The 17,059-nt window shown below is 37.8% G+C and overlaps 1 protein-coding gene across 4 annotated transcripts in view; it reads right to left on the bottom strand.

Annotated features, from left to right (window-relative positions):
- MBD5 (methyl-CpG binding domain protein 5) overlaps positions 1–17,059 on the bottom strand; it is a 546,612-nt gene that overhangs the window by 14,280 nt on the left and 515,273 nt on the right. For 2 of the 4 annotated variants that reach the window (XM_033231571.1, XM_033231570.1), the window contains 3 exons: positions 16,040–16,366; positions 13,500–13,708; positions 8,574–9,782 (listed from right to left, as the gene is read on the bottom strand). In XM_033231571.1, coding sequence (XP_033087462.1) covers positions 8,574–9,782; positions 13,500–13,708; positions 16,040–16,366 — 1,745 coding nt within the window. Of the gene's footprint in view, positions 1–8,573; positions 9,783–13,499; positions 13,709–15,340; positions 16,367–17,059 lie in introns of all 4 variants that reach the window. The other 2 variants (XM_033231567.1, XM_033231568.1) reach the window with 1 other exon arrangement.

Consider the following 17,059-nt stretch of genomic DNA (forward strand, 5'->3'; position numbering starts at 1 on the left):
TGGGCCACAATGCCCAGCTAATTTTTAAAAATTTTTTTGTAGAAACAGGGGTCTCATTATGTTGCCCAAGCTGATCTCAAACTCCTAGGCTCAAGTGATCTGCTTGCCTTGGCCTCCAAAAGTGCTAAGATTAAAGGCATGAGCCATCGTGCCCTACCAATACTTTTTTGACTATTAAAAACTCTTCTTTCATTCAAATTGTTTAGATACAATAATTCTTCAACATAAATAGTTTTACAGTTTGTTCAGTGTGGATAGAAACATATTCATAAAGCCAGACATTACTATGTGGTGGATGATTAAGAGTTTTTCTGAACAAGGCTAAATCTCTGGTTGCTTATTTTGTTCAGAAGGCCCATATTACACATTTGGTAATTTAATTAAGTTTTTGATTTGGTGTCAGCACAGTGGGACCTCATGTAGCTCAGAAGAAACTTAAAGTCTGACAAAAGAAGACATAAACCCTTCAGAGAGGTACACCAACCCTCGAAAGAGAGGTATAGTACATATTTGAAGAACCTGGATCTGGCTGGACAAGGTGGCTCACGCCTGTAATCCCAGCACTTTGGGAGGCCAAGGTGGGCAGATCATGAGGTCAGGAGTTCAAGACCAGCCTGGCCAACATGGTGAAACCCCATCTCTACTAAAAATACAAAAAATAGCTGGGTGTGGTCGCTGGCATCTGTAATCGCAGCTACTCAGGAGGCTGAGGCAGGAGAATTGTTTGACCCCGGAAGGCGGAGGTTGCAGTGAGCCGAGATCACACCATTGCACTTCAGCCTGGGCAACAGGGTGAGACTCCATCTCAGAAACAAAACAAAAAACAAACAAAAATGAAGAACCTGGATCAATGATCCTAGATCACTTTTAAATACAGCTGGTTAACTGGAGATTACATTAAATTTTTCTGCAGGCTTTAATCTTGGTAACACCTCTCTTTGTGAATTCTTTGGTGCTCCTTATTGCTGAAGCAGAGCTGTTGTGCAAACATCAAAGAATAATGGAGCACTAGCCATATCATTGATCTCATAACAGAGTTGACCTCAAGCTCCCCTTTTCATTCTTTACTTCCCCATTCCATTTCTTTAAAGTCCTGTTGCTGGGGAATGGCATAATGTAAGGAGTGCTAAATTTAGAGTAGAAGACCAAGGTTGGGACCTGGCTTAACTACCCGTGATTTGTATTCTTTGGGATGCCACTTCTCTGAGCTTCAGTTCTCCCATCTGTAAAATGGTGATAATTCTACACATCTTTACGGGTTATTGAAAGGATCTAAAATGACCACAAACATGAAGGTGCTTTATGAACACCAAAGCAGTCCAAAGTGCCACTGGTGGTATGTAAACTTCTTTTAGGTAAAACATGGACAAACCTTTAAATATTCTTTTTTAGTTTTTTTTAGAGACAAGGTCTCCACTCTGTCACCCAGACTGGAGTGCAGTGGTGTGATCATAGCTCATTGTAACCTTGAATTCCAGAACTCAAGTGATCCTCCTACCTCAGTCTTCCAAGTAGCTAAAATTTTAGGGGTGCACCACCATGCCTGGCATGCTCACTGCAGCCTTGACCTCACCGGCTCAAGTGATCACCTTACCTTAGCCTCCCATGGAGCTGGGACCACAGGTGTACAGCATCATGCCTGCTAATTTTTAACAATTTTTTGTAGAGATGGGGGTTTCATTATGTTGCCCAGGCTAGTCTTGAACTCCTGGCCTCAAGTGATGCTCTGATCCCGGACTCCCAAAGCACTAGGATTATAGGTGTGAGCCACTGTGCCCAGCCTCCTTTGCAAATTTTTAATAGTCATATTATTCATATAAGTTTACATTAGAAAAATACAAGTAACATTATGATTTTACACATACAATATCCTAGGATAAAACTAAAGTTGTTTAAATTTAAAAAGTGACTTGAATAGTGCCTAGTACATATGTGCCTAATAAATATTTATTGAATGAATCAATTAAGTGATAAATTTAAAGAAAAAATTTAAGTAAATAATATATGTAATATGCAACTTTAGCTGAAGTCTGGGAAATATAGCTGTGAAGTAGAAAGCAAATATGAGGCATTTATTAAGTTCATTATCAAACATTTATTAAACAGTAAATATTAAAAATAATATATATTTTAAAAAATAACATCTTCAAACTGAAAAAATTCCTGCTAACTTAAGTGCAATATTTCAATATTTTTAAAAGACTGGGAATTAATATTATGTGATAAATAATTTAGGGTAAAAAGTTGATTCACCTGTGACAGAAAAGATGAACCTAATTGTTTTCCAACAATAGTACAAAGTTCTCATGGCAGAGTACTAATCATTCCTTTAAATGAATCCCAACTTTTTCCAATGAACTAACCAAATTCTCTTTATCACAATTTAGTCAGTGGCATTATCTGAGGCCTTTTTCGGTGCTTCCTTTCTTCTTCACTTTGCATAGCAGTGTTTTTAAGCACTGGGGAACTACATTACAGGATGGGGGTAAATCCATTCTAAATGTGACAATAATTTGCATATCAATCCACAACACATAGATAGAAATAAATGTTTCAGATAAGCTTGTAATTTCTAAGGAAACAATGCTTAAAAGTTCATGTAACAGAAGCAAGTAGTTGCCTCGGACCTAGATTCTATTTCCTGCTTCCTATCTGAAATTGTATGAACAAGCTCATGTAGTCTGTGTTGGGCTCAGTTACCTACGTGAATGAAGACAGGCCTCCTAGTCCTCTTTAATCTGGCTCAGGAAAAAAGTTCACAATATTTCACAATTCACTATAGTAAAGTTTACAGTTGTTTTACTCAGCTTAGTCTTTTTCTTGATAGTCACATTTTTGGTCTTCGCTAGTTCTTCATTTTTATTATCTTTCAAATTCTGATCAGGAATTGACTTTGTTGGCCTGGATTTTATCTTTCTTATTACTTTTGAAAAACTATTTTGCTCCCTTTCAAGGAGATTCTGGTGCTGACAGGCATTGATTGCCTCTGTCACACTACCAGCCAAAATGCAACCCAAGTATTGTGGATGCTGTGGTACAGAGACAAGGATTCATTTCCAACAGCGGTCAAGAAAATAGATAAGGCAAAGTGAATGCACCAAGAACATTCTCAACAGAGAATTATAGTACCAAAGAATATAAACAGCTAACACTGATCAACACACAAAGAACGTTCTTCAAAGTAAAATGTCTGAACATCACAGGAGGGCGCACCTCCCAAAGTTAGTTCTCCGGGCTCGGCTTCTTAAGTTACCCACCCCCAGAATGCGAGGTAAGTTGTCTCTGGTTATGCTCCACGCTGTCAAAACACGTGTGCGTGTGATGCTGAACTGATATACAGAAAATGTATTGCCCCCCAATAAATTTGGTTATGAGTTTTAATAAAGATGAATTTTGTCGGTTTTGAATGACTATTCAGAGAGCTGTTTTTATCTCTACTTGCCAGAAATAATTGTGTGGAAGAAAGTCAAAGAGCAGTTTTGAAGAGGGAACACCCTACCCACTTTGAAAATAATGTCTTCATTTAACCAAGTAGTGTAGAACAGAGACGCAGACTTTTTTTGGTAATCAGGTATTTCTGCAACTGTCCAACAACAGTCATTGAAAAGAAACATTTTGGTGCCAGTCTAGTAATAAATTATTTCTTAAATTTGGCTTGGGTCAGAATATACATCAAATGTAAGAGCAACGATATATGAAGACCAAAGGGAGGATGTTCAAAAAGTAAAAATGATGTATGCAGAACAAAATAAAAATTTTAGTTTTTGATTATTACTGCTTGAGAGGCAACCCTTTTAAGCCAGTTAACATAAAATCAAAGATGACAGATGATAATTGTAAAATATATTTTAGAAAACAAGAGCATTTTCTTTATATTTAAATAGTTAATGAAATAGGTACATAAAGATAACCATTTCCTCCATAGTTGCATAGGCTTAAAAATGTTTGCATATTAAGACATAGAGGTGTAATGTCAGAGGTAGCCATTTTCTTCCCAAGAATTCCCTAACCTTATGCCAAGGTCTGGAAGTTGAATCTGTCTGATTCTGGCTATGTACGGAGCACAGCACTGAGGTCTTATTCCTGGTCACTGAGCCACGAACAATAAATGGTTCATGGTTCAGAGAGAAACTTGCACCAGTTATTTAGAACAGGTATAACTATGTCCCAGAATGTACTTTTTTTTTTTGAGACAGAGTGTTGCTCTGTCGCCCAGGCTGGAGTGCAGTGGCGCGATCTCCGCTCACCGCAAGCTCCGCCTCCCGGGTTCACGCCATTCTCCTGCCTCAGCCTCCCGAGCAGCTGGGACTACAGGCGCACACGACCACGCCCGGCTAATTTTTTGTATTTTTAGCAGAGACGGGGTTTCACCGTGTTAGCCAGGATGGTCTCGATCTCCTGACCTCGTGATCCGCCCGCTTCGGCCTCCCAAAGTGCTGGGATTACAGGCGTGAGCCACTGTGCCCGGCCCAGAATGTACTTCATTACAAATTGTTAACCAAGGGAAAAGACATATTAGGAAGGAGATAGTACTTCCTGAGTGGTAGAATACAAGGCACATAATGTCCTCCAATGCTGTCACATAGCTTCAATCTTAGGAAAGTAATACATACAAGCAATTCATCCCAACTTTTCACAGGCTGTTAAAAATCTCCACTAATTAATATTGTTTTACGTGTGAAAGAGAGTTATGTGGGAAGGTAGAGGAAGAAAGTCTGAGTTGATATTTTTTTAAGAAACATTGAGGAAAGAGGAATTTTGAAGTTCACTCAACAAACCGAGTGCTTTAAAACGCTTCCAAGTAGAACTCCTGCTTGAAATTAACAGCCAACACTAACTTATAATCAGATATGCCGATTTGTACATGTGCTGTAAACATACTTATGAACTATTTCATTCATTGAATATAATCCTTATAATCCTTTACTCTCAACCTGGTTAATAAATCCTTTATACATGGACAATGCAGAGGTAAACAATAACTAAGGTCAAATTACCACAATTCCATAATGGTGGAACCTAAATTCATAAGACTATCTACCATAAAGGGCAGAGAATAGGAGGTTAATGTTTACTGAACCTCTTTGATGTGCCAGATAATAACCTACAGTATTTCATTGAATTCTTAAGGCATCTATTTGAATCGAAATTAATGTTCTCACTTGAAAGAGGTGAGTAGCCTGCAGCTTCTAGGAGATTAATATACCTACTACGACCACTTAGGTAACTAGCAGAGCTAAGATTAGGCTCACATCAGAGTGCCCAAAACCCATGCCTCTTTATGCTACACCTTGCTTTTTCTCTAGTTCTCTGCAGACTGTGTTTATACAGTATTCGATGTCTAGAAACCATACCTTTTAGGAAATCATCTCAGAAACTGCAGAACATGTCTAATACATATCAGTAATCTGCTACATTTACTATCCCTCTAAAGACCAAAAAGGCCTTTCTAAGATCATAAGCTGACCTAGTCAGTTACTATTATGACTAATGGTGTCTGCTAAAATATTAATGTATTGACAATGGGAGGTCTCAGCCCTTGGCAATTATCAGTGCTCTGATCACACAGCATTGACTTCCTTAGACCAGAGACCATTCATGCAACCTAAAAATAGGAGAGGCACCCAGCTTGTTTTGAAATAGTAATCTTCTACCCTGTCAATTAATTATCTTTATTTTCTATTTTGCCTGCTTCCATAAAGAATCTGGAGTGGCTTGCTGAGAACAAAGCCTGTAACTGAAAATAATAAATGATATATAGTGGGGTGGAGTCAGGGGTAATAAATCTATTCTAAAACTTGAGTTAACATAGATTTTTATCTGGTGGGATCTGACAGAATCTTGGATTCTTTGGTGGACACAGAAATAGTATGAAAGCTGAGAAGCTAAGAAAGCTAAGAAAGTTTAAAATGATAATGTAGGAAAATAGTTTGGCAAATTTTTTCTTCTTAGACACTACAAAGATAAACACTATGGAAAATGATCCCACATTCCACATTAGCAGGGCGGAATTAGAAAGGTTTTACTATAATAAACAAAGTTGGAGCTAGTCTCTGCCTTTCCGCTTTAGACTTTATAAAAATGTCAGGCATTGCCATAGTGTATAGAAGGTAACCTAAGGCAATGCTTACCTTTCTAGAGGCAGAAGTCCAGTTATTAATGTACAAGGCATTATCCAACATTCTTGGGCATTAAGGAGTTCTACATAAATAAAATTACATCCAAACTGGTTCACCTGAATGAGTACAAATTTTAAAAAGTGTTCTACTAGATATCTCTCTGAAATACATCATGTTTTGTCTTATACAGGTATTGAACATAGTTTTACTTTTTCTTCATGAACTAGGGTCATCAATATATCAGACACTTGGCTTGAAGTCGGACCTGTGTTTGAGATTTTACCTTTTCTGGTGTTGTAAAATGAGAACTTTGACTCACAGAGCATCACTAAGTAAGGTATTGGGAAGTCTTGTTTTGTAAACTATAGAGGAAAAAAGAATGTTTGTGAAGTAGTACTTAGTTTACTTATGTGCAAAAGTGTGGTAGGTCCTGAAAAGACCAGAGCTTTTTAAAAATGCTGAGTCCTTAGAGCTTCTGAGGCTGTTATACCTTGCTTTTTAAATGATAGATAAATGTTTCATGTATTACCATTAATATTTTATTGTATGTTTGCAGTTTTTCACCTCTAAATGTGTGCTTTAAATTAAATTCTCTGAATTACTAAAAATACTTTTAGTCTATAGTGTATCTTGATATAAAGGTTTTTACTTGAGAATCCAAAATGACAAGGTCAGCCAGTGAGAGGAGGAATATATGAATTTACAGCAACAGTTTTATGTTTCCTATTACAATTCATCTATTGCCAAAATTAAGGAAGAAGAATCTGAATTTTAAAAATATTATTTTATAGTGGAATGAATACTACATACTACTTTGCTTATTTAAGTGAAGAAAAATAAGTGTTTCTTGGACTCTTCGATTTTTTTTTTAAAGTACATCTCCCCTAACATCAATGAATACCTCAGTCTCAGGAGTTTTCGAGCAGAGATTAATCAGAAGATCTAGACCATTGTTTAATGTGAGATGTGTTAAAAGTACATGCCTTTACTCTCCTAAGGGCATAAAAAGATATTTAGACAAGGCATTTAGGACAGGAAGAATGTTTCCAGGGAAGGGAGGCCATAATCTTTTTTCTCAGTTAAGCTTTTGGTAAAATGGCACATAAAAAAGACTTAGTTCGTTTGCACAGACATTGTAAAAGAGTTCAATGTCTACATCTTGTATTTGTAGCAGTTCCATTTATATCATAAAAGCCCACTTTTTCTGTTTCTAATTATTTCTTGAATAAACTGTCCAAAATATTTAGGTTTTTCAACCTAAAGAATGTTTGTCTGATCTCTGAGAGTATAGAGAATAAAATATTTTGTGAATAGGGGTATGGAATTCATTTCCTTATCAAATGTACAAACATTATGCCCAGAGTGTATCCTGACAAGTATATATTAGGCATTATGAGCAAGGTTTTAGGACCTCCTAGTCATTTGGAGAAAGACAATCCTTTTATTGTGCTGGCAAAAATGCTTTTGGTTTCCTGTCATTAAACTTAAGTGCCAGTGAAAGTTTGAGCACAGTTGAAATTGCTTTATACAATATACTCTTTACGAGAATAATATATACCTGTAAGAGTAATTTTTATTACCTAGGAAGATGAAAAATTATACATTTCTTCATCATATGGGGGAATGTGCATAATGATCTCCTCCTGGTCAGATATAAATTTTTCTATCTACTTTAAACACTCTGCATATTTCTTGCCTAGGGAGCCAATTCCACCATTTTTGTAAGGGCCGAAAAAAAAAAAAAAAAAAGCCCAGAAGAACCCTACTAATTTCTTTTAAATTGAACGGTAGTTTCATGGAGAAGTTTTCATTTAATTTATATGATCTAATTGTGTTAAGTAGAACCAGACTATGGGGTTAAACATTTCCATATGTTTTAAAGGCCCAGAACTTTTCCTGAAAGGTATTCAGGAAATTCTGAATTCAGACTTTACCTGCTGCTTCCAGAAAAGACTGCAACTCCACCCAGACTGTACCCCCTTCCCAGCTCTGTGTGCTACATGTAAGCACATGCAGGAGATGTCTTCCCCTGGCGCATCTGTTGCCTGGGAGGGCCTTACCCCTGCCACACTCCTGGACCTCCAAAGGCTACCAGATTTTTTTCCCCAGTCATTGACACTTGCCTTCCTCCTCAGTGTATGAAATGAAGAACTAGGTAACTGTAGAGAGGGAAGGCAGAGTGGACCAAATTCTGGAAATCTGGTTCCTGGCTTACAGCCACCCTGAGCCCTAGTGTGATCTATAAATGCTTTACAACTCACCCCTTGTTGATATGATATTTTGTTGACTATAACCATCCCCTCTTCTTTTTATGCTCCAGAAGCTTGTGAGACCTCAATGAGTCATGAAGAATCCTAATTTCAAATCCAAAGAATCCAAAGTGGTGATAACAAAAACCAATAATTGATATCTGAACAAAGGTTAGTATTTGACAATGGATAAAGATTGGTATACCTTCCCTTCCTCTGGGCTTTGTTGACATGAATTGTGAACGTCGTCTTCTCTTACTAATTTTCCAGGCCAGGAAGTCAGTCCTTTGATTTGGCCCCAGACCAAGTCGCCAACATTGAACGTCCTTGGTCTATAATGTATCAATTCATTTGAAGAGGGGGAGTCTGGATTCCTTAGGTCATCTTCACTACTAATGCTTTTAGCATCTGAAGGGCTAGGCACACACCCATTAATGCTTTTGGCATTAAAGTCTCCATTGTAATGGATGTAGTCTTTGACCAGAGAATTTTCCAAACTATTTGAGGAACTTGGAGACTGCTCCTCTAGGACCAGGTCTTGCTTTGCAGTGCTTAGCAGCTCTCCAAATCCCCGACTCTGTCGAGGTCTATTCCCATTAATGTGTGCACATCTTTCCACAGTGTTCTCTAGTCTCTCCTTAAAACTCATCATAGTTCTTTTGTAGTTATTATACCTGAAATTTTCCTCTAGAATTTTATCCCCTGGACAGTTTCTTGGTGGTAACAGTATTGGGTGCTGTTCCCCAGGCAGAAATGGCAGTGTAGAGACATTATTGGACCTTTCATGACAAGGACTGCTGTGGATATGGCCTGGATGATCTAAAAATTCCTCATACTTCCACCTGTTTCGCTCCCCTCTGGGGCTTTGCTCCCCGTCCCACTGTTTTTTGGATGTGTGGCAACTTGCTGACTTGAAATATTCAAACCCATCTCCTTCGTTCGCATTTTTCCCATGGTCTAGATTCTTGGGCAGCCGAACCCCTCTTGAATTCCTCAGCCTACCGTCATGATCAACACCTCCCATGTTCCGTCCATGAATGACCGCACTGACAGCACTGGAGAGATTTAATGGGTCACCAATTGAAGCAGTGAAGGCACTCATGGCACTCAGAGCTGGAATGGGGCTGATCTGAGTTGTACTGTTGACTGCAGTGGTGATGACAACCTGCATTCCCTTGCTGGCTGCATCGACAACTGCTTTGTAAATGGCATCTACGGAAGCATCACCTGGGCCACCCACAACGAGGCCATCCTTCACCTGTTGACCAAGAGATGGGTCAATCCTCGGTTGCAACTCACAAGGTGTATCTTGAAAAGGTGGAAGTGTAGTGTTTGGATTCTCAGGAAGTGCTGTGAGCCCAGGCTGAGTGCTTATTCTTTTGTTTAGGAGAGCTGCATCTTCCTGCATTCTCACCTTGAAGAAATAGACAGGAAGCAGTGAGAGAAAGGGAAATAATTTTAAAGGCCTCAAAGAGAAAGACTATAACTTTAAGTTACCAAAAGACAAACAAATATAACAAGGAAGGAAATATAAAGAACAAGACTCAAAAAATGAAGTAAAAAGTCACTTTGTATAAGAAAGCTTATGTCTTGATTATATTTGCAGGCTGTTTCTTTGGTTAAAATCATTCAACAGATTTTCTAAAATCATCATTGCGAAACATTCTCTAGAAAAATTAAACTTGAGGTGGTTGGACAAAAAACGCACTGAGGTTGGGATGATTCCATTTATCCGGTGTCATTACAAGTCTTTGCAATTTAGGATTCAAAAAGAGTCAAGTCACAGGTAATCAAATTAGCAAAGGAAAAATATTATGAAAGTGATTTCTAACTCACTGATGTTTCCACTTAACTAAGTGAAATACAATATAAAACAAAAAAAATATAAACTCCTTTCTTAACAATAACATGACACTAGTTTTAAGATGGGGTAGTAATACCTGCTCCTCAACCTTTTCAGGCCATATCCCCATGCTGTCAGTAGTGACAATGGCTATATGCAGAAGTGATTCTCAATTGGGAAGTGGTGAAGGGACAGCATACTTACCAGGGGAGCATATCAGAATTCTGGTATAGGAAGGATGAGGGCAGTTTGAAAAAGTGTCCAAGGTTATTCTAATTTTAGCCCCACCCCCATGCCATCTAAGAATTACTGCTCTAGATCCTTGATACTTTGAAGTTTCAGATTTTTTTTCCACAATGATCTCTCCCTTTCTTTACATCCTTCCCTACTAATCTAGAACCTAGGATCTGTCAGCACATCAGCCTCTCTCTTGCTATTATCACCCTGTCTACACCTACCAGGCAAAATCCCAGTCTTGGATCAATTCAACTACCTGCCTTATCTACATCTACAGTGAGGATGCTGAGTATTTGTCTATAGGAATTTGTAGCTTCCAACCTCAGTTGAGGGCTTATTGCTGCCCATCAATCCTAGATCTTCTAGTTAGTTGTCACTCATTTTCCACAACTATTCAAATCTTCACCAACTTCTTCACCATCTCCCAGACTATTCTTAGTAGTTGACCTTACGTAATAGAGAAAATAAAGCCCATCAGGCAAGAATTCTCACAATTTCTTATACTCTGATACTCCCTGCCCCGGCAGCAGACTTCTCTGCAACTATACCTGTCCTAAATTCTGTCCTGCTTCCCATAAGAGGGTTCCGTTCTGCTCTCTGAGGGTGTGCCCTCCACTTACGTTCTGAATCCCAAGCCCCCTTCTCAAGGATCCTGTCTTATTTATTATCCCTTCCCTTTTTTTTTTTTTTTGAGACAGAGTCTTGCTCTGTTGCCCAGGCTGGAGTGCAGTGGTGCGATCTCTGCTCACTGCAAGCTCCACTTCCCGGGTTCGTGCCATTCTCCTGCCTCAGCCTCCAAGTAGCTGGGACTACAGGCGCACACCACCACGCCTGGGTAATTTTTTGCATTTTTAGTAGAGACGGGGTTTCACCGTGTTAGCCAGGATGGTCTCAATCTCCTGACCTCGTGATCCGCCTGCCTCAGCCTCCCAAAGTGCTGGGATTACAGGCGTGAGCCACCATGCCTGGCATCCCTTCCCTTCTTTATGTTCAATCTCTTCCACTTTTTTGGGTCTTTCCTATAGCACATGATTATGTTCATGGCTTACATATTTTAAAGTTTGCATTCATCTACTCCCGACCCCCTGCTGGGGCACTGCCCTATTTCTCTTATGTTCTTCAAAGTTAAGTTTTTTTCAAAAATAAATTTTGTTGTATGTATTTGAAGTTAACACCATGATGTTATAGGATACATATACAGATGGTAAAGGGGTTACTATAGTGAAACAAATGAGCCTATCATCTCATATAGTTGTGTGTGTGTGTGTTTGTCAAGAACAGCTAAAGTATACTTCTTTAATCTATACTCTTTAATTCCTAACCTCCCATTCGCTGTTCCTCCCTTTTGCCATCTGGCTCCTGCTCCCACCACTCCAGCAAAACTGCATTCCACTAAGTCACTGATGATGTCCTAATTGGTAAATCTAAAGGATTCTCTTCAGGCTTTATCTTACCTTTTTTCTCAGTGACACGGTTGAGCACTTCCTCTTCCTTTCTGAATTATTTTACTATGGATTATATATATATATGTCAAAAATATACAAGTTTTCTTCATCATTACTTCTCACCCAAACTCACAGTTTCTTACCCTACTTCAGTCCTATTTCCTTTCTTAGAACTAACCAGCACTGGAGTGCATTCTTCTTACCTCCCTTCCTTGCTTCCCTCCTTTCTTTCAACCTAAATGGGATGGTACTAGATTCTGGATCCCACACCCCCTCCTCAGGGATCCTGCCTTATTTATTATCCCTTGAACATAAAGATGTTCCACTTTCCTGGGTCTTTCCTTTAGCGTATGATTATATTCATGGTTTCCAGATTTAAAAGCACTGTTCTGCAATACTATAGCACTGGAGTCTTGCAGTCTTACAGATCTTTCCATATCAGATTATGTAAGTCTACCTAATTTTCTAAACCAGTAGGTAGATGGATATACTGTACCACAATATATTTAACTATTTCCCTACTGATGGAGTGGTTCATTTTTGACACCACAAATTACACTGCACTGAACATTTTGATATGTGCTTGTTTGTTCACATTTGAAGATTTCTCTAAAATGAGATATTAATACATAGAAGCTGAACTTCTGGTCAAAAGATATTTAAAAATCTGATATGCTATCAAATTACTCTCCAAAAGGACTGTATCAGCATGTAATCAGACCACCAGTAATCTGAGAGAATCTATTTCTGTGCACCCTTATCAGCAGTGGATATCATCAATCTGATGGACACATTACTGTGATAATTTATGTAACTCTGATTATTATTTTCATAAGTTTATTAATACTTTATCTTTCAATTTCTATGAATGATCTGTTCATATCTATTGCTAACTTTTTCTAATCAATTATCCTTTTTCTTTCTGATTTGTAGGAGCTCTTTTTACATTATAGGTGTTATTTAGTATGTATTAGGAAAATATTTTCTGCCAGGTTGTCACTTGCCTTTAGCTTTGTTTAGAATATCCTTGATCACACAGAGATTTAAAATTTTTAGGTAATCAAATTTGTTTCTTTTCCTTTCGACTGCCCTGGTTTTCTGTCATGCTGAAAGAGCCTTCTCTACCCCAAGATTATTTTTAAAAAGTCCATATTTTCTTCCCATGTGGATTTAGTGTTACTCTTTCCACCTATCTCCTTAATCTAGCAGGAATTTATTCACTTCGTGGAACTGAAGAAGTACCATGTGGCTGAAGCCAGGGGAAGAGAGGTGAGTGCTGACGCTGGAGAGGATGGACGGGTGGGCATGCAAGGGCAGTCTCAGTCATGAGAACAACGAGAAATGACGAAAGGGCTTATGAGGGTCACACAATCAGTTTTTACTAACAGCTCCAAAAGAACTGCTGAGATACTTCAGACAAAATTAAAAAAAAAGAAAACCTTCACAGAAAAGACTGGAATGTTTAACAATACTCATGATTGAGAAATAACAGTAAATAGAGGTGAAAGGGCATATAACCTACTTTTTTCACCCTTTCCTGCAAATTAAGTATTTAAACAAACCCAGACATTGTTTTCTTCTAACGTGACACAGGGGAGGAGAGTACCTGAAAGTTCTGAAACAGACAAGCCATGGGGTTATTGTTAGCTGGGCAAGGAATTGTGGACTGTCCTTGGAACGCCTGGAGATTCTGGTACCCCTGGAGAAGTTGCTGCTGTTGCTGATTTGGAGGAAACATCTGATTGTTGTTTAACAGCGACTGTAGATGAGTCAGTTGATGGTTATTCAAAGTATTGTTTATTGATGACATATCACCTACAGTTTGAAAAACATAAAATATAAGTAAATGTGATTCTTTGGAGATTCTATGCCTCTCTTTGTACCTGAGAATTTCTGAAAAAAAACAAAAAAAAAAAAACAAAAAAAAAACTAAGTGCTACGCTTACTTGGGTAATGCTTTTCTTTTTTGCTTCTCAAAGTCTTACTAAGTGGTAAGGAAAGAGTAGCTTTATTATTTAGTTTTATCTTGTATAATTAGTTTTTAAATTTTATATCATGGAAAGACTACTTAGTCTTTCTTTGCTCTATGCATTAGGCAGTCCTTATATATTGAGCTGCAGTGTCATATGATTCCTTGATCTATTATTTTTAGATTTTAGATCTATTTTAGAGGACCTAAAATTAAAGGTTGAAATTAGTCCTATAATGTTTTAGCAATTGTAAGTATCTGACCAGATAATTAAAATAAGTGAGCTGATCAGGCCTTGTTTACAAAATTTAGTTCTCAAGCCATAATCATCAGTAGATACCACATCAAATCATTGATTTGGTTTAGAAATGTGTATTTTGTTTTGTGATAGAAGGTTGGTCACCTAAAATTAAAATGGAAAAGAAAGCTAACAACACAAAATTTGTCATAATCATTCAAAATAAATATTATATAATCAGTAGGATTAACAACTAAATTTATATTCAAAATTCAAAATTATTCTGAAATTACTCTGACATTTTCTTGACGACAATGTCATAGAAATTGTCCTGTAACTTGTAATATGTAAATGAAATATGCTTTGTAGGTTATTTAATTACAAAGATTTCAATGCCAAATAGAACTAATTTTACTATATTGTAAAGGCATCCATAAAATCAAAAAAACATAAATAATAAACACATTATTTTTTACACATTGAAGATGCCATTGACATCATCATGTACATTTCCCTGTTTCCAGACTTTATGGACACCATCCCTACACTTTATATTATAGTTACCTATATCCATCAGTTAAATATACCTGGCATTATTTTCTGACTATTTTGTGATAGGATAATACAGATGAAACACTTTGTTTTTAAGCCACAAAGGTCAAAAAAATAATACTGACTGAGGAAATCTAGTAGCAGCTAGAGGGGCTATCTGTTCTCTTGAACTTGGGCAAACTTTAGTTTTGCATGTTTTTACATCTTGCTTCTTGTTTTGCTAGACAAGCATTTAGTTTTGTTTATTTAGGGTTCACCTGGAAAACACTTTCTCAATCTGTTTCCATCCACAGTGCAGCTGCTCATACTAACCCTGTGATGCCACACCAACGAAAATTCACATGAAAGTGATTTTTAAGACATACCTGTGCTTTATTATTTGAAAAATGAGACTCTACTTGGTTTAAGAGATGATGGGTAGTTAGGCTTAGGTGGCATCAGAATTAGAAGAGAAAGCAGATTAAAATGATATTTAGTATTGCTAGAATAGGGGAAAAAGGAAAAAGTCACTCATGTTTGTATAACTATGGTTGTGTGTGGGTGTTGTTATATTTAGTTCCTTAAGCAAGCTGTGACATAACAAAAACATTTTTAAAAATAGTGTGACAAAATGGAGTTTTTAAAAAGGAGAAAATAGAATTAGAAAAACGTTTCTTTTGTAAAAAATTTGTGAAAAAATTTAACTTACCAAGTAGACCTGTCCCCAGTAGAGGGTTAAGTAGCTGTGGCACCACAGAGTTACTGTTGAGTTTAGCTGAACCAGGTGTATTCCCAGCATTATTAGATATATTCAGCAATGTTTCTGCCATTGACACCACTGCTGTCCCACCAAGTGTTGAGACAGTCAGTGCTGCCACTGCTGATGATGTAGTGGTTGTGGTAGTGGTTGCCTGGGAGGAGGTTGCTATGGAAACCTCTGGATGATTAGCCGTGTTGGCCGATGCCGAGTTCAGGACACCTCCCAACAGCTGGGGATTCAAGGTCATTAATCCTGAGGCCCCATTGACAGCTGGGAGGAACAGGGGGTTAAAAGTAGTGTCACTGCCTGCAAAGCTTGGTAAAGGGTTCCCCAGGGGGCTGGTTAAAAGGGTCTCAGCTCGGCTGTTGTCTGACTGATTGCTTGGCAAATGGTCTGGTGGGGCTGTCATCTGTGTTAATGAGGGTAAAGGGGTATTTTGCTGTTGGAAAAGATCTGAGATGGTCAGATTGAAAGATGGCAGGGGAACCATGGCAGCTGCTTGGGCTTGGTTCTGAAGCAGGGCTGCTAAGAGCTGAAAGTGAACAGGCTGCAATACCTGCCCATCCATGTCACTGGAGAGAAAAGCTAAAGCAGCGTTTACATTCGGGTCGAGAAAACCTAAAGGGTGGAGGTTGATCTCAGACTTGCCTTCTCCTGCTGAAGGCTGGAGGATATTTAATAGATTCTGGTTTAGGAGATGCTGTTGATTCACTGGCAAAGAGATAGGTAGAGAACTGAGGAGGCTGGGGTTCAAGGGGTGTGGAAGATGGTTGTTTGAAGTGCTGTTGGATGGAAAATGAAGTGCGTGCTCCTGGCCAACAAAAGGAAAATCACTCCCAATGGGCAGCTGACTCTGCAGTGGGTTTCCAGCTGCGGTGGTGACTATGACGCCATCTTGAAGAACAGATGTTGTCTTTGTGATGGCAGGGTGGTTGGTGCCCGCTATAGCTATGGAGGATGATGGTCCTGAACCGCCTAAAATGAAAAAAAAAAACAAAAAAATTAGTTATTAATCATGGATATTATGTGAGACTAGGCATAAAAATGCATTAACATAAATTTCAATTTATTTGTTACATGGCACCTTCATTGATTGCAACTAGATTAATTGTAATCAGATCACTTGACATCTCTTAATGGGACTTAAGTTTAGAATATACACTTTTGAAAATAAATATATTGAAGAAGTTAGTTACTGAAAAATAGCTGATGGGTTGTGGTGGCAGGAGAGGTGGGGGGTTTAAAAAAAGAAATAGGTGTTGCTGACTATCAAATAGCTTGTTTTTCACAGGCAGACAACAAGTGAAAGCTGAAGATGGGAGAATCCGTGTTCTTCATTCAATTGGGTAGATAAAAGTAATAGTTTCATTTAAAAAGTTTTTTTCATTAAAAAAGTTGTCTTTATTTATAAAACTACTACTTTCTTTTAGTGAAAAGAAACCCACAAAAGTAGAATGCACATAAAAATATAAAGCAGAAAATAAAAAGTACATATGAAGATAACTACCTATGAAGATAATATTTTAGTTTATAGCTTTCTGGGCTTTTTCTACCTGCGTATCTATACATATGCAGGTATGCATATATATATGCATATATATGTTACATATATTTTTAAAAAATGGAATCATGCTATAATGTTATTTTGTAGCTTTATCAATGTATTGT

Source organism: Trachypithecus francoisi, unplaced genomic scaffold, assembly GCF_009764315.1.
Source record: "Trachypithecus francoisi isolate TF-2019V2 unplaced genomic scaffold, Tfra_2.0 Lachesis_group13, whole genome shotgun sequence".
Classification (NCBI taxonomy): domain Eukaryota; kingdom Metazoa; phylum Chordata; class Mammalia; order Primates; family Cercopithecidae; genus Trachypithecus; species Trachypithecus francoisi.